General features: G+C 39.6%; 1 protein-coding gene across 7 annotated transcripts in view; it reads left to right on the top strand.

Annotated features, from left to right (window-relative positions):
- LOC129091058 (paired box protein Pax-2a-like) overlaps positions 1–15,717 on the top strand; it is a 28,076-nt gene extending 12,359 nt beyond the window's left edge. For 3 of the 7 annotated variants that reach the window (XM_054598499.1, XM_054598497.1, XM_054598495.1), the window contains 6 exons: positions 1,990–2,165; positions 4,693–4,807; positions 11,895–11,900; positions 12,539–12,640; positions 14,797–14,883; positions 15,482–15,621. In XM_054598499.1, coding sequence (XP_054454474.1) covers positions 1,990–2,165; positions 4,693–4,807; positions 11,895–11,900; positions 12,539–12,640; positions 14,797–14,883; positions 15,482–15,558 — 563 coding nt within the window. In that variant the 3' untranslated portion in view covers positions 15,559–15,621. Of the gene's footprint in view, positions 1–1,989; positions 2,166–3,779; positions 3,781–4,692; positions 4,808–11,894; positions 11,901–12,538; positions 12,641–14,796; positions 14,884–15,481 lie in introns of all 7 variants that reach the window. The other 4 variants (XM_054598494.1, XM_054598496.1, XM_054598493.1 and 1 more) reach the window with 3 other exon arrangements.
- The last annotated feature ends 3,082 nt before the right edge of the window (positions 15,718–18,799 follow it).

The following is an 18,799-nucleotide window of genomic DNA, read 5'->3' as shown; positions in this document are numbered from 1 at the left end:
AATAAGTGTCAAACTATTTGTTTACATTCAATTGCACCCATAAGCGTCCATTTAAAAAACAACATATGTTTAATCTAGATAAAGTGTTTTGAAGATATTATGGTATTTTTTATTATTTTCTTTTTAAATGGTGAAGGAACACCCAAAAGTCACAAAATTTGGAGTTACATGGTTTTCACTGGAGAGTGTCATGCAAATGTTTTTACCCCTAAATTTAGGGAGGAGGAAATTCATGGGTAAAACCAATCATTTCACAGGCTAAACAAGACAACAGATGATACTGTGAGGGATAAAATATTGTGATGCACCGATGCAACTTCCTGCATCCTGTACCGATACCCCAACTGAGGGTATCTGCTGATACAGAGTACCAGTTATCTTTTTTTCCTGTATTTAAAATATGTATGCCTCAGCTGTTTATCTTACCTCTACCCTCAGGATGTAAGGTACCTTGAGGACAGGGATTACTGTGCAACTAAAAACTGATTCGGTGACCGGCTTCAACTGAATGAACTGATAGCAAAAGCATTATGATTTGTATAACAACGGTGACAAAGTTACGAAATCTGTCACATCACTGCAAACATCTGCACCGATACCAGTCCAACATATCGGATCGGTGCATCGCTTGTAAATTAGTCCTGTATCCATAACCACAGCGAAAATATAATAAATAGTTAACAAGAAATTGTTAGCAAACTCGTGATATATATGGTTTGACATTTTCGCAGCTATCAGCACAATTTCAGGCTGCACACACTCACACATGCTCAGACACACACACATACACACTCACACTCTCTTTTATAGCTCCTTCATGGGAGAGTCGGGTTCATCTTCTGGCCTCAGCCGGTGAAAAAAGGTCAAGCAGCAGAATAGAATGGCAATAACCCTCCCAAATGGTACTATCACACAGACATGATTGATCAATTGAATTCCATGGCAGAGAAAAATGTGGGATTAAGTAGAGTATTATACGCACAATGAGTTGAGGCATGATGTTCATTTCAAGTTCATTTCAGCTCCCTCTTGCCACCAGATCAGGCAATCAATAGGGGCCTTGCATATCATATATCACCACTCTCCCGCCGAGGGGAGAACATAATCTGCCGCAAATTTAGAATGACAGATTTGTAAGGGAGCTGAAGCTTTCTGGGATCCGGGGAAGAGACCTACAGACACAGCCACTGCAGCCAGGAGAGGTGGAGGGGGGGGTCGATGGAGGGAGGAGAATGGAGGAGAAGGGATGAAGGGAGGGAGGGAGGTATAGTAGGATGGTCTGTAAAGGCTTTAAAGCGTCGCACGCAAGTGACAACGGGAGAAGCTAAGGCATCCTTCTCCCAACAGTCGGGTAATCAGGTCAGGAGTCAGGAGAAGATTCCTGTGTTTGGAGAGCGGGATGATTGAACCAGACTGTACGATTTTATTCAGCCTCTTGTCCTCCGCCGCCGTTTCCAAATGGAACCAGTGCGCTCACAGAGAATGAAAGCAGTATTGAATTGTGAAAGGGGAAATTGTGCTTTAAAAGAAAAAAAACAGAAAAAAAACAACTGCTCTTGATTTCAGCGAGCACCGAGAGGGTTTTGGGGAGGAAAGAAGGAGGAGAACAAAAAAAAAAAAAAGGCACTATAGCTGATGATTTCATTACTATACATGCTTGTATATTTATATACACAACATGTATGTATTTGCAAGTGATGGTAATCCATCAATTACCAGAGGGCTTTCGGATCATGATGGTGTTACTACTGTGGCGGGGGGGGGGTTCGGGGGGGACAGTGAAAAAACCTGTGTGATGTAGCCAGTGGCTCACTACAGCCATTAAGGAGTGGAAAAAAGCTGCACTCCATCCCTTTCTGTCCTCCTCAAATCCCCCACAGAGGTGGTGCAGAAAAAAAATACATGAGGAGAATATAAAGTGCATATAGCTTGAAGTGAAGGCCAGCTTCCCGGGGTCAGTCTCTCGATTGTTGCTCTTTCTTCTTGTAGATGGTTCAGATGGTTCTGGCCCAAACAGTGATTCTCAGGGTAGTGTGGAGAGTTTACGGAAACACCTTAGGGCAGATGCCTTCACCCAGCAGCAGCTGGAAGCGTTGGACCGGGTCTTTGAACGCCCCTCGTACCCTGACGTCTTCCCCACATCGGAGCACGTCAAACCTGAACAGGTTAGTAGCACTGCAACTCGCCACTCTCTTCTGTCTCCACACAAGTAAATACAACCAAATTGTGCATGTGATGCTGATTCAAGCATTAAAAAAAACCCAACAACTTTGTCACGAAAATTCCCAAACCATACCCAGAAAGCTAATTAAACAAACGTCTGAGATGTCCAAGCAGTGGATTACTACCAGAAATGTATAATGCTAGAGGGATCACCAGAAAAACTCCCACATATAATTGATTTTGTGATGAGAAACACATTCCTTGTATCCCCTATAATTGAGAATAACAGTAAGGCAACATTAAATTAATCAATACCTAGATTTTTCTCCATTCTTGCTGTGTTATTCGACTGCTGCTTCTTGCCTTTGTTGTTTATTTTCCAATTCTGTGTCACATCTTGATGTTTAATGGCTGACGCAGTCTTGAAGGCTGCTTTTATTTTCATTTATTCACTTCATGTATTCATGAAGTGGATGTTTGAAAGCATGTATTCCTTCTCATATTAAAACCACACTCGCCATCCATCCTCATTTCAAAAATTAAGAGGCATTTGGGGACCGGCCACCCCCCACGCCGAAAACGACAGCCAGAAACCACAGCTTATTAAAAGCTCTGGGCTTATTACAATGGATAACCTTTATTTACTTTCATTATACTATTAAACAACAAGAGGCTATTAATTTCTCCCACCGAACTACAAGTCGGACCCATAAAGCAAAAGCAGTCGCCTAATTGAGTTCATTTTAATTTCTCTCCAATCGGGGCGAATTACGCAGGTGATAAATCAGTGGGACAGGCCTCACCTCCAGAAGAGGGCCTAATTTGCAGCTAATTACAAAACTGATTTCTACTGGAAGATCAATACCAAAACGAATTGGAAATGACTTGCAATCACAAAGAGCGTCAGGGAGAGTATTAAAAGGCAGAGTGAAAAGGGCTGGACTAAAAAAAAAAGAGGGCAAGTAAGGAGGGGGAAAAAAAGAAAAAAGGCCAGAAATAGTCTAGAAAAATCAGGTTTAATTTAATGCAATATTAATCAGAGCACTTTCCCTTTCATGGGTGCCTCACGTTTTGTTTTTTTCTGGCCCTATTAGCCAGTGTCTGGGTTCTGTAGCGAGGCATTAAAAACCCATTCTGGAGATGCAAAACTCAATGGATTCACCCCTCCCACACTTCTGCTAGCCATTTGGTCATCCCTTTCAGACCTATCTTTTCAGTTTCCCCCTTCTGCCCTTTATCTGCATGATAAAACGTCTGTTGGGCGTCTGAAGCCTCCGAGAATAGAGGAAAACATCCGACATTGTGCCAGTGAACAGTTGTAGCAGACAATTAGAGTTTATCGGTGATAGTGGCAGACAAGAGCGGGGTCACGGGCGTCCCCCTGTGGGAGCGCGGCCCACTGAGCCACTCACACTGGGCTTTGGACAAACATCGTCAACACTCAGACTCCGGAAGTTTCATCTCATTAAAAAAAAAAAAAAAAAAAAAAACTGCTAACATCTGCCACGAGTGTCTTTTCGTGGATTTAAAAAAAAAAAAAAAAAAAAAAAACATGACATGAAAAACCAGCTGAATAGAGATTATTTTTAGATAAAATATGTTTGTTTTATTAAAAGGGTCATTTCGCCCAAATTACAAAAAAACACATTTGCTTTCATTTATAAGACTGTGAATGCTTTTTTTCTGTACTAAAACAGATTTTTGTTGACTATCCGGAGTTACTAACATTGGTTCTGGAAATACTTTTTTGGCACCAACTGGCCCTGGATATCAGAAATCTAAACTATTAAAAGTCAGCATCAAATGCCTGGTCTGATTCATGGATCTATTTTCTATTTGTCAATCAGATATCTTATGATTTAAATCATTATTTGAAATGTTTGACTTCATTTGTTAAAAAATGATTCAAATGATTCATGTGCTCAAAACCTGAGCACATGAATCATTTGCATTGCTAGCGTTAAATATCAGGTTTTTGAGTGATTTGGGTGAACAAGTCCTTTAATACAACAACTGAATGCACACAAGAAGAAAAACATCAAACAGCTAAATGTAACAAAAAGTGCAAGTTGTACAAGTGATTCTATTCAGAGATAAGAAGTAATGAAATTTAGAGGTGGCTTAGACTCCAAATTAAAAGCAAAAAGCAAGAAAATAAATAAAAAAAGGTGAATGGTGTCTCTCAAACAGGGCCACATGGTGAGCCTGTAACAAAGCAGAACTGCTTTCTCCCTTGGCTGATCAGGGGTAGGACTGCAGTCAAGCACAAAGGGCCAGCTGACGCCTTGGCTTTTCACTCATTTCAAAATCCCACTTCCTCTCAGACAATACCAAAATACATTCATGATATGCTTGAACTGCCACCCTGCAGCTTGAACACACACACACACACACACTAACACACACAATGCTCTCATACAAATTTATACTCGCACAGGCCTGTGTGGAGCGCTTAATGGAGGAGGAGAAGGGAGGATTTCCATCTTGGTATTGTTTGGTTGTGTAATGATTCAACTGTCCTTTTCCCAGGCTAATGAGTACTCGCTCCCTGCCCTGAATTCCAGCCTGGACGAAGTCAAGCCCAGTTTATCCTCTAGCGTCAACCCAGACCTGGGCCCCAGCGTGTCGCAAAGCTACCCTGTAGGTAAGATCATACAGTACGCCTTTATGCTGCCGAGCCACAGCTTCAGCTGAGGGGGTTTGAACAATGTAAAAAGAACGAGTGAAAAGAACTAAGAAATGCTTGTGCAATTGACAAAAAAAATAATAATATGAAATGTGTGAAAATAAAAGCCAACCAAAAAGTTAAGTGTGAAGACTTTTTTAATACCATTTCACTCTGAGCTGAATAGGTGGTACGATGATGCGATAAAAGCTGAGCAGCTGTCCTCCGTCTGGGTCTTTTGCTGAGCAAGCAGGGTGATAAGAGAGATTGTGGGGTGGGGCGGAGTTGGGGGGGGGATGAGCTGTTCAGTCACCGCTGGACAAGGACCTTTGGGTGTCAGCACATCAGAACTATGACTGTGTATCAGAGCAAGGTCTCGCAAAAAAAAAAAAAAAAAAGAAAAAAGGCCACCATGCAGGACTGACTGCTTGTTGGCTGCTGCTGTGTTGCTCCTGTGATTTGTTCACCGGGAGACAGTTTGTGTGTCTCCAAAGCACGAGTAATGTGCCTCGGTAAATACGCTCTGGCATTTTCTGCCGCCTAACTCTAACACCATGATCATTTATTTCACCCTCCTATCTCTCTCTCTCTCTCTCTCTCTCTCTCTCACTCTCTTTCTCTCCCCCATCGTCGTCGCCTCTCCTTGTCACAGTTAATGACTGCCTGGCTAATTGAAATATTGTTCCGTTGTTGCCGTGTTATTACCAAGAAGAAGGTTAAGTTTACTGAAAGTTTACGATGACTGTCGGGGGCCCCGAGATTAATATACAGAGCTTTTATTAAAATTCACATAATTATGCAGCAGCCATCAAAGGCAGCGAGTTCTGCGTGGGGGGAGGACAGGGTGATTGAAAATTGCTGCACCCCCCCCCCCCCCCCCCCCTCCTTTCTCAAATGATAGCCAAGCAGTCTTATGAGAAAAAGAAAGGGCCCTTTTCTCATTAATATGTGGGAGGTAGATTTCCCCTGTAAGGCAGGCCTCCTGAGAAGAAAGGTGTGTGTTTGTCCTTTGTGCACTGATGGCCTCCGTAGAATGCAGGCCTGGCTCTGCAGGCGGCTTTGTTTGCACCTGGGATATCTTAGATGGTCTCCGCAGAGAGGGTCTCCTTACTGCTTTACAGGTGCAAAGAGACATGTAGAGGAAGAAAGATGGGATTGTATGCAGTGTGTGTATGTGTTTGTGTGTGCCTGAGTGTGTGTGTGTGTGTGTGTGTGTCTGCATATGAAAAGCACATTACTTGTTTTTGAGTTAGTCAATAACTTTATTCCATGCCCTTTTTCTGGTGGCAGAGAAATAAAGCACTCAGAGGTCAAACTAATGGAACAAACATCACTCCGACTTCCACTTGGTAATTAGTATTTGGTTAGTGGCTCCTCTGCTTGGTTTTCCCTCAGTGGCTGCCTGTGTGCATATTAGGTGATATTCAGGTGTGTGGTCTCTCTAATGGCTGAGCATTACAGTTTACTTGCCAGCGATAAGCCTACCAGAGGAATTTTAAGCCATGCAAAAAGTAGTAAATTATCTGCGGCATTTAGGCTCAGATCCAATTTGAAATTAATTGTGTCTTTACGGGGGAAAGAACTGGAGATTATGTTCATCCTTAAAATGTTTTCCAACACCAATTAAAACGCCTGCAGTTATTGATCTTGTTGATTTTATGTCCTGGAATTTGCATAATCTATTAAAAATGAATGATTCATGAAGTGCTCATTGCCAGAGATCGGGATTCTCAGTGAAGTGAAAGACTTGAGAGATAGAAATCTTTTGTGTCCTCTGCTTATCCTATTAAGGCTCAAAAGTACCTGCAAAGGCAGGCTCAAATAAGAAAGGGATTTAAGGGCATTGTGCACATCATCGAAATTCAGAGGCAGGAAGCCACTTCCATTAAAACAGTTTTCTCTCTCTCTCTCTCTCTCTCTCTCTCTCTCTCTCTCTCTCTCTCTCTCTCCTCCACATTAATGCTGTATTACCTGCTAAATAGTCCCTCTTACCCCATAAAAACACCAAAGGGTTCCATGAATATGTGGATAGGACAATTGGATATTGTGAGGTAATTTCTATTGTTGATATGGGAAGTCATTTCTTTGATGAATTCCCTCCGAGAGATGGATTTCATCTCAAGTGATTCTTATTCTTGTTCATTCCAACTGCTTAAAATTCAAATAGTGTGAGCCGTGGGTGAATTTATGAATAAGCGGAAGGAGGAGCTCTGAACTTTTTTTTGTGTATTTTGAGAAATAAATGGAGAGATGGCCTTGATACGGCCAATTGTCCACTATTTCTATAGAGAGTTTCTGTATTTCCTTAAATTAGTCGGAGCCCACCTGTTTTATTGATGGTGCTTCAGGCCAAAGTGCCATCTTTCGAGCGCTTGGCGGATTCCCCTGAGCACTCAGTGGGAGTTTTACACATCTCCACTCAGTGACTGCATACTGAAGACTCTTTAAACATATTCCCTGCTGGGCCTGTTAATGGAGGCCTCCAAAGCTCCCGTGTCAATGACACTCCTCCTCCTCCTCCTCGAGCTGCCTCATCCTGTCAATTCTCTAAACAAAACTTCATCCGGCAAATATAACCATCCACACTTAACGTACAATTAAGATGAGCGAGTCCTCTAAGGGCGAACTACACAGGAAGTATCAGGACCTGCCGTTGTCCACTGAGCAGCGAGCAAAGATCAGACGGCGAACCTGCCGTAAGTGACGTGTGGCCTCATGACAAACTGCTCGCCCGTCTCCCCACGGGGGGAAACTCGGGCCCGAGCTCCGAAATTAATGCTCATTTCGTCTTCACAAAAGCAAACTAACCTTTGAGCACACATTTGATAATGAATGACTTTCAGCCGGTGTTTGGGGAATTAAAGCAATTTGGCTCTCCAAACATTCTTTACTTAGTTGTAATTAATTAGGGTGCTGAGATTTTTTGGCTTGTGATAAATTGCCCCATTCTGCATATAGCCTAGAAAAAAACCGAGGTCAAAGATTTTTGGTTGTTGTTGTAGCAAACATGAAGGTGTCCCTGTCATGCTAAATTTAATACTCTTGCAAGCAAAAGAGTCATTCACAAATGACTTTGTTTCTGTGCCAAATAAAGAGAAGGTCATCTTGCTTTCCTGTTTGTGTTTTAAGACACTGAGTTGATGTTAATGTGAAACAAACGTGCATTATAATTTCTTGGCTGTTTCTTTGTTGGGATAAAACTCAATAATCTTTGTCCTTTAACAGTATCAAGTATTGACAAAATAGTTTAGTCTGTATGATGTTTTCGGTCACTCTGTGTAGTTTGAATCAAGGAAATAACCAGTAGTACTGGTAGTTTGCTGTCATTTGTTCTGTTTGTCAAATACCTTTCAAAAGCATAAGACTCAAACAATCGTGTCTGTGAAAATCTGATATTTCAAGGAACACTAAAAGCAAGAAATACTCAAATAGCGTATTCCCAGCTCAGCAGCGACAACTACAAGCCACTTCTCAAATTAAGACAGAAATCAACAAGCTTTTGTAACAGCACACCAAAAAAATCTTTGAATTGATTTTCGCAGGGGAAGAAAAAAAAGAGGGCAGAGGGAAAAATAAATAGCTTGATTTGCTGGCGTTCAATCTAAGGGGACTGTCAGATGAAGCAGACAATATAAAGAAGCCCGTCTTTTAATGAGAATCTGGACACACATCTCTGTTGTAAAAAACAACAAAAGCTAGGAAGCAGCTAATGAGGCTATCATTGCTGTACAGAGAGTTCTCCGAACTGGCGCCTCTCAGAAAGAGGGCTTTAAAGGGGACATAAAGCAACACTCACAGAGCTGCTGGCAGTCACTGCCAACTGTATGCTGGAATACACAAAAACAGAATCCAACAGAGACTGTGATTATTATTATTATTATTATTATTAGTTGTATTATTTTTATTATTATCATCAGAGTCAACATGTGATGGGGAAAGACTGGAGTTGATGGCAATAGACTGATATTCACTGATTTCTTATTGGGTAATAGAAACCTTTTAGAAAACATTCTCCACATCTCCATCTTTTACTTTATGTGCAAATTAAAATAATAACTCGTGTTTTTGCCAAAATACAAGGTGATTTTCACTTTCTTTTGGCTAGAATTAAGATTTAAGTCTCCAATGAGGTTTAAGTTGAAAGTATTGATGGCCTTGGATCGGTGCACTGGATCGGTATCAGGGGTAATATTGATCAAGTGTAGGCTAGAAGTGACCGACCCACATTAAATTTGTTCCCTAGCTATTTACTGAAGTTATAAAATTGTAAAAACGCAATTTTATTAGCCATCTAGAACAATATTTGGGAATTTGGACGTATGGGAGTCTCAGAATCAGTATCTGAACCGGGAAAAGTAAAAGGAACAAGAGCAATTGGCATCTCTAGGAACAATAAAATAAACTTTTAGGTAAAAAGCAGATTTCTGGCATTGCAGTTTTGCTTAAAGAGATTAAACTTGGCTGAGATCCATTGCTCATTATGTATTTCTTCTCTTTGAAGCGAGGTAATGAAGAGATAGGAGTATTTACTTTTATTAAAACATGATCGACTACTGTAGCGGCTGCAATAATAATGAAGAAAAGATTGGTTCAGTGTTTGCCGAGACAGTTAGACAATAGTTACCAATGTCTACACACACACACAATGGCCTCACCCCTGCTGGACCCCCCACCTGCAGTACTCCCACGGCTCCCTTTGACTTATGTGCACTGGCTTGTGGCTAACTAATTCTTATTATAAAAGGAAAGGTCCGGCATGACCTCACTCTTCTCTGTAAAGCTCTTTAACTCTGCAGCCCTCCAGTTTTGCCCCTCTAACCAAAAGTTACATCTCAGCAGGCCTCATACAAAACAGCGATCAGTGCTGAAATCTGCAAATAATAGAGTGCAGGAAGACTGAATCGTTTGTTTATTGTACGATTCATGATCACAAATGTAAAATTATATCATTTTTTTGCCATGTGTTTTACCTGATAATCCACTTTCCAATGTGTAGTTTCTGTAATATTGTGTAATACAGTGACCTTGAATACATTTCTCTTTGGTTTAGCAACAAACTGACAGTTTAAGCTGCTCCACACAAACCAATAACAACTCCAAGGACTCTCTGACAACAGTATGGTGTTTTCATTTAGATGCAGGTTCATTTTCTAATTCAGTGAAAGTAAAAGTTCAGACTTTCTGGCACAGCATTACCAATGGTAGAATAGTATTTAGATTGTTAATTTAAGTAAATGTAGCAATGAAAAACTCATTACAAGTCCTGCATTAAAAAATATATATATATATATTATAGTCTTATGAGGCATCAAAAGTCACTCATGATGCAGAGTATATTATTATATATACAGTGTATAGTTAATTATTGATGTGAATTCCAGCAGCTTTTTAATGAAGTTGCATGCAAGGGTGGAGATCACTTTAAGAACTTTTAATACTGTTTAGTAGTTTAAACACATTACAGCAATGCATCATATTCCAGTAGCAGGTCATATATGTTTTATATGTAAAATCTTTATCTGCAAAGTAACTAGTAAATGTATCTGTAATATAAAGTAAAACATTTTTTGAAATGTGTTGGAAAAAGAAGTAGTACATTAAAACTACCTCAAAACTAGTACTGTACTTGAAAAAATATCTAAAACTAACAGCTAAAAAGTGTTCAACGTCCTTGAAAACAAGTTATGTTGCTAATAATGTGAGTATTTTAGCACACATTTTTAGATCATTTTATTGTCAAAGATTAGCCATACAAGGCTTCCATGGTTCCTTCCACCCCCACTGTCCTCCTCCTCCTCCTCCTCAGCGGGCCTGAGTCCCGTGGACCTCCAGGTCTGCCCCCCCCTCCCTTTTCACCAGATTCACCAGCCGTTTCACCCCTCGACCCCCCCCCCCACTGTAGCCAGTATGCATGCCAGCCTGTAGTAGCAGGTACTAAAATACCCAGAGGGCCCATTCGCTCACCCTCAATTAAACAAATAAGTTGCTTATGATATTGCACATGTATGAATCGGATTTTGAAGTCAATATCTAAATGTGCCTGTGGTTTATGCTCTCATTACCAATGCTAATTGGCAGCAAGAGACAGTTTTTTATATCTGGACAGAGAAATGTGTTTTGTACTTGGGAGATAAAGTGTTGCGAAAGAGTTGTGTTCTCAGAATGAGGCATGGAATTTGTTTGTGGTTCATTTTTTCAGATGGATTTTGTTCTATCACCTGTTATTTATCTTTACATTAAGGTCAGACCTTTCAGTTGTGGTACAGTGTACTAAACCAAACAACTTGGGGTTTTCTCTACCAGGTGCATATATGCTACATCTTCATTATTATTTTAAGGTAAAATTGAGGGACACTTTGCCGAGAAGACAGCATAAAAACGTTGTTACAACAAAAAATACAAACAGAATATAGGCCTATAGAATAGGACTAAAAATGTAAAATACTTTGTTCTACAGTGATGTTAAAGGATGCAAAAAGTATCGATAGTCTGAAGTGACTTAATGAGGCACTTTTCCATAAAGATCAAGAGAAAAGATGAATTAATTGGGATTATCATGATAATAAATGTACCTTTAGATAGTCAAGAGTTTGTAAAGGCAACAACATGGACAACATTTTCCTTGTGGCGTTATTGTGCATTTCGTCCACTATAGTTCCTCATTAAAGCTCCATTGGGAGATGATTTTTTTTCCCCCTTTGAGTCCAAGTGGCCCTCACAGCTGACAATAAAAACAGGGGCCTCTCTTACCCCGGCCCCTGTGCAGATTGGGGTTACGTGCTGTTTTGTCCAAACGTCCCCGTGGCCAGCGAGGACAACCCAACCGTCACTCTCAATTACGGAGCTGAATATCTGCAGCCGGACGGGTGACGCTCTGCAGAGGGGCCACTGTGCTCGGACTCACAGAGGAAGACAGAGGCTGCCATATTTAGACAAGTTAGAGCCGTGTAATGAGGAGACATATTTATGTGACCAGTTCTCAGTTGGCTCAAAACTGCAGCTGTTATCTTGGTTTTTTTTTTAGTTCCACTGTATGGGAAGCGGACTGATGCATTCTGGGGTTCAGTAACAGGTTGAAAAAAAAAAAAATGGTTCAGAGATACTTTGAAAGTATCTCTGAACTACAGTGAAAATGGAGTTGTTGTGCTGACTGACTTGCGGTGGTGGTGATGAGTCATGATGTCTATAGTAAAATATGTTAGTGGTGAAGTGGCTTTGTCAAAGCAGGGATAAAAAGAGACAAAGCACATTTACTCAAGGACTGTATTTAAGTACAGTTTTGAGGGATTGTACTTATTCTTCATCTCCATGACATTTCAGAGAGAAACAGTGGTACTTTTTACTTGACTACAGCTACTTTTAAAATAAAAAAATAATTTGTATGGATTTAACTAACCAACAGTATAAATGTAGGTGAAATTAGTTCCATCTCTGCATGCTACATCATTAAATGTATTAGTAATTATATCCAGTAATTTAATAAATCTAATAATACACTCAAAAGGGGTAAAACAGATCAATAAATATTGTTCCATGTACATTTTCATGATACTTAATTTATCAGAATTCTGAATGAGGAACTTTACTTTTACAATACTATATTTCTCATCTGAAGACTTCAACAATAACATTGGATCCAAAAGTTCATTTAAACTAGAAAGCACTGATGAAGTGTTTGTTTTTTTGTTGTGTTCTATTTTTTCTCTTCAGGTCGGGATATGGCCAACACAACTTTACCTGGATACCCCCCTCACGTTCCCCCCACAGGTCAGGGCAGCTACCCGACTTCAACACTCGCTGGAATGGTTCCTGGTAAGTGAGAGACCACGTCACCGCTTCACATTGTCTTTAGGGGTCTATTTTAACAGGTAACACGGCCCCCAAAAAAAGAGAGTGCAGAGAGTTTAGTGCCAAATTACAAAGAGCCGATAAATATTGACCTGCAGAGCAAGACGCACACACATTGTTATATTAGCTCTGTGTGTACGATTGGATTAGACAGCCTGAATAAGTGGTCCGATACAGGGGAGAGGACAGTCGCTCTTGCCTTCCTTCCTGATTTCCTCTCTGACTTTTTGGCTCATTATCTCCCTGCGTGGCCGTTTCACGCCCGCCGTCGATAAACAGCACTACCGGCCCTCCCCAGCCTCTGTGCTCCAGAGCATATCCCCTTTCCCCTCCTCTACTTAACCTGCAGTTCAGGTTCACAGCAAACAGTTAAGGGTCAAAAGGCAGAGGCATGGGAGCCCAGTAAATATTCAAATCGCTGTCTCTCTGAGGAGGTCAGGCTGGAGTTTCACTGCCAGGGATGCAGTTTTGGTGCTGAGCTTGTATGCTTTTTCAGCTCCAGCATCACCACGCACATTTCAGCCAAACCACAGCCGGCATTTTGCTTTGATGTGATTAAACCACATGGATGGGGAAACCAGTGGAGTGTGTCCTGTGTTTGCATATCATTTAGCAATCACACAACCCATCACGGGGCTCTGGCTGTTCCTCTTTTCTCTTTTATGAAGGGCTGCCATGACGCTGTGGTTATCACCTTGGCCAAGAGGGTTTTTATTAACTGCGCCATTTGTTTTATTCGCTTAGTAAGCAGGTAATCTCAACAAAACCTTATTTGATATCATTGAAACTTGAAATTGAGGTCACGGAGTAAGGATTTCTTAGCGTCAGTTAACCGAAATTACAAAAAGGTACACATTTCTTTTTTACCTTTAGTGGCATCTTCCAGGACTGGTTTTATTTGTCCGGTTTTAATGATAGCTTATTTTCCTGCTACTTCAATAAAATTAAGGTGAATTGAGTTCAAAGCATTGAAAAAGTTGTATTTTTGTGATTTGGGTTAACTGATCCTTTACCTCCTTTTTGCCATTTCCCGACACTTAGTGATACAAATGGCAGATTTGTATCCCATGATGCTTTGTTAGTAGGTGTCTTTTGATGCAGATATGTTTTCTAGATATTTAATATCATTAAATTATTAATTTCGATTGGCCTTTCAGTCTTAATAAACTTTGGCACACAATAGGCATGTGCTCTTTGAGTGGACTCTAGTTTTGCTCTCTGCCTCTTTTATAAAATGCTGTTTTAAAAATAGAGACTTTACATTCTTTGAAATGCTTCTGTAAACAGTTGAGTCTATTTTACAGCTTCCAGTAAAAACAGAGGGAGATGTGGTAGCACCCTGTGGCAGTGCAGTCTGAATTTACTTTTGGATTTTGACTTTTAAAACTGTTAAATCATGTCGGTGGAAAAGTGTCAAGTCAAACATACTTTTACTTTCCATTTGTTCTCATGGGGCACAAAGCAAAAGATGAGGGCCTTATTCCCATGGCTTGTGGTTTTGTGTTACAACCCATTCGTCCTATACACAACTACTAAGATTTAGTGACGGGCACAAAACACTGTTAAAGCAAAGCCATTTCTCACCAGCTTCGTATAAAAATCTAGCCTTTATTGTCTCGTAAAAGAAAGAAACGTGTTGAACCAACACCAGTGCTCACTGACATGCTCCAAGTTAGTTCCCCTGCAATGAAATTCTGTCGCACCAAACACCAAAGCTCAGACTGGAGAGGGTTCAGATTGGAGATGTTAAAAAAAATTCCTCCAAGAAGGGCTGCAGGATTTATGGCAGCATATCAAAAAATGTATGCATGAAACTGTTTATTACCACTCTGTATTTATTAGACTGGTTTGGAATATAGTGGAGGAAGAAGAATGGGTAGATATCCATAAATGGGACAGGGAAAGCCGCCTTCAGTGTCACATCCTGTATTGTTCAGTGTTGCATAACTTAAGTGAAATGAAAAAGAAATAAATTACTTGCTTGACTGGTCGCACATCGATGACTATCATTTTCCCCCTCAAATTGCATCCTGTTTTGAATGACGAGAAATGACTGCATGTGAACGGGGTAATGGTTTGATGCATTGAAATGCTAATTGATTTGTTGTTTTGTTTCGCAGGGAGTGAGTTTTCGGGGAACCCCTACAGTCACCCACAGTACACAACCTACAATGACGCCTGGCGATTCAGCAACCCAGCATTACTAAGTGAGTAAAGAGAGAGAAAGTGGATTAATTGACCGTTTGCTAAACAGTGATTGTAGCCTTAGCAACTGTAACTGGGCACAGCATCAAGACAACAAGAGCAAAAGTATAGGGAATGGATTAAAACAGTGTATTTATCCACTCTATCCTGAGCAGCAATCATTAGCATGCCCTGCAAACTAACCTACTATTAGCGCAGGGTTCACACCAGACAAAGAAGCACCGCTGTTTTCAGAAAACACACACTTATATTCAGCATATACAAACAAAATAAATGATATATGACATAAATGATCTGATTCTGATGAATGATAAAATATGCATTTTTTGCCACTACTTTAGATTTTCTTCTTCCTATCCCGGCTGTTTCGAATTCATTCCCAAAATAGCATAGTTTGACATGCATAGCAACAGTAACTAAGGGAATAGGGCTTGGCAATGGTCAATTAACTATTAACGTGTTTAGCAAAAGAGCTTTTCAGTATGGAATAATGTGTAAAACAACAGCTTATTATCAATTAAACTACTCATAATGATTGTACATTTGGTAAATGGCATTCTGTTGATTTTACAAATGGTTTGTTCTTCTCTTAACTTTCAGGTTCCCCTTATTATTATAGTGCTGCATCGAGAGGCTCCGCCCCTCCCACTGCTGCCACTGCCTATGACCGTCACTAGTTACCATGGAAACCAAATCAACCTGCAGGACCATGGCCTTAGCCTCCATATTGCCCCGGTGTGAGCGGCATGGTCCACTGGACACTGAGCAACTGCGCATAAAATGTTCCTGGCTCACACAATGAGAAGTTGTTGTTTTTTTGGGAGGGGACTCCAGAGGACTTCTTCACTCACAGCTTTTTTTGGACACTCAAAGCCAAAAAAAAAAAAAAAGAAAATTAAAAAAAAAAAAACATACAAGAAGATCATCAGAGACACTGAAAGTCCCTACACCAACATACAAACACCACACAGTGAAAACTGCTCACTGCAGTAAAAAAAATTAAAAAGAAAAAGACTAAAAACAATAACAGAATTTATCTTCCCCCTGTGACAGTGTCACAGTCTCATCCCATCGTGGATCAATACTGTACATTCCTTTCCTTGACGGCTCTCAGCAGGGACGCTGTCCGGAGCTTAAAATGTAGCAGCAGCCTCTTCCCCCTCCACCCCAACCCCACCCGTTTCCATTCGTCTCCCACTCCGATTCAGATGGCAGCGCAGTGAGATCAGAGGAGATTAGCAGCAGGCACACGCCGGCTGTGGCAGGCTAACGTTGTTTTTATCCATCTGAACAGTCACCGACCAAACATCCAGCATGAGTAAATCGAACGCTTTTGATGCCATGAGAAGATTAGGACATGTTCTCTGTGATACACAATCAAGATGTAAAAAAAATGAAAAATGAAATAAATAAAAGAAACATCCGTTTGACGATAGAGGGAGCCATGACAATATATCACCATGGTCCGCTATTTGCAAGATTTCAAGAAACTAGTAAATATATTCTTAAAATGATTTTTTTATTTCATTTTTGATAATTCGTAACGACTAAACTGCTGACTGCTTGGCTAGTGTTTTACTATTTCTTATTTGTCAGGATACAAGAGGTCATCAGGCAAAACCTTTTTTTGTGTTTTTTGTTAATTTTGCACTATGTTGGAGGTTTGCAACACTGGAGCGTTATTATGCAGAAAAATGATGATGCATATTTGCTTTATTTCATGAAACTGACTGTAAGTCTATTGAGTCTCAGTCTGAAAAGGCACTTACAGTTTCACAGTTTTTCCTGTAATTTCAAGGCCCATCATGTCACTGCCTTGACGTGCACTACTATATTCTCACAGCTTACATTTCTATTTAAGTTGATTAAGTCTTTGGCATTCAACCACAGACAAGGATACAACAGCCATCCCAAGTCAAACCAGTATCATTTGTCAAGTTTGATGCCAGAAGCATTTGTTTCTGACAACTCCAATAACATCAAAAAACCAGGGCGACGATTTCAGATAAATGCCTTAAACATGTTCCCTCCGAACGTCAGCTCCATCACATGTTTCAGGCCAAGTTGTTTCTCTGAATCCAGCTGGAATGATGGTTTCTTCATCTGTCAAGTGAATGTATTTGCATTTGCCAAAGACTTAGTTCTTGTTCATGTTTATTTACAGGCCGCCTATATGCATCATGAGAGCAGTATTATTATTATTATTGTTATTATTATTATTATTACTAGGAAAAAAAACCACGTTGTTCATGAGGAAAAGTATATGTATAAATTCTATGCAGTGCAGAGATGGTCATCATATGCATATTCAGCTGTAAACCTAAAGGTAGGTGGAGTTTATTTAATTGTTATGTTATTTACAAATTGTTCATTTTGTAGAAGGATTTTTTGTGTGTGATGTGAAGACACTTCTCTGTAAATACAGTAAGAAAAAATGTCTTTCATGTTCATGGGTATTATCACTTTCATTATGCTGGTCTCACTTGTACAATAATAAAAGTGTCTGAAATCTTTTATGCAAAAGGGGCTGCATGGTGTTTCTGACCATCTACAGTAGAACTGATTGATTATACATTTCTGATAATTAATAATTACATACCTTATTCATTAAGGGATATTTGCTGGTTTCAGCTTCTCAAGTGTGAGGATTTGCTGCTTATGATTGGAGATCGAATATCTTTGAGTTTTGGACCGTTGGCGGGAACAAATATCAACTTGAAGACGTCAGCATAGACTTTGGGAAATTGTGATCATCAACAGATGAAAATAATAAATCTAATGTAATTTGGTCTAAAAACTTTTAAAGCAAAATGTGTCTAGCATAAGATTGACTTTCATTAATCTCAATATAGCAAAGATAAGGGAAAGACTTTTATTCAAAACTCTAGTATATAAACTTTTAAAACCCAGTGCGGAAGGTAACTAAGTACATTTAATCATGTACTCTACTTAAGTTTAATTTCCAGAGGGAAAGAATATAGTTTTTATTCAGTTACTTTGTAGTTAAACATTTCACATAAAAAAACAGTTTAAAGAATATGGTGCATGATGCAACGTCAAAATGCTGCTTATCCCCAAAAAAGCATCATAGAAATTATATTAACAATGCTCAAATGATTCTAGCTGCTTTAAATTATTATTGTCATTCATTAACTGTTTATGAACCAGTTACAAATGCTTGAAAAGAGACGTTTTTATGGGGGGTTAGAAAGGGTGAGGGGGTACATGGCATAAAGAGAGCCTCATTTCAGGTGGAGTTACTATTACAAAAATAAAAACACAAAAAATAGGATTTTACAAAAGATCGTCATAGTGATTTTTATAAAAAGGTCCAAAAAGGTTGCTACAGGATGAAGTCCCATCTTCTAAACTACCTTTTCATTATTATGTTATTGAGCATATACTGACAGGACACTATCTCTAACATTCAACCAATCTTTCAAATCTGGAGCTTTAGCTGTCATCCAATGCCTCAAAATGTTTCTCATAATAACTTAAAATGCCCATTATGATATGTTTTGTATTTGACATCATTTCCCCAAAAAACAGGATTCTTAAAGAACATTTGACCAAGAATGTTCATCTCATATACAAGGAAAGATCCTGCTTTCAGTTAGTTATAAGTTATACATGTAGACAAACACTTTAAATGTCCTTATTAGTGCTTACTTCTACATTACAGTGTGCAGAGCGTTTATATACAGCTTGTAAATGCTAAACAATGGGTTAAAATGAAGTGTTACCTTATCAAATATACATTTGATTCTACAAATGTTGCTTGAGATGAAATAACTTCAAAATAACAAAAAAGAAAAAAAGTTGAAATAAACAAGGGCGGGATGATTTCAGGAACTTAATGAGACTATTGTGAGTTAAATGTATTTATTTTTCAAGTATAAAGATCACACAGTGCACAGA

The sequence above is a fragment of the Anoplopoma fimbria genome, chromosome 5 (assembly GCF_027596085.1).
Source record: "Anoplopoma fimbria isolate UVic2021 breed Golden Eagle Sablefish chromosome 5, Afim_UVic_2022, whole genome shotgun sequence".
NCBI lineage: Eukaryota > Metazoa > Chordata > Actinopteri > Perciformes > Anoplopomatidae > Anoplopoma > Anoplopoma fimbria.
Note: the sequence above shows the minus strand (reverse complement) of the source record. Positions and strands in the feature narration are given on the sequence as shown.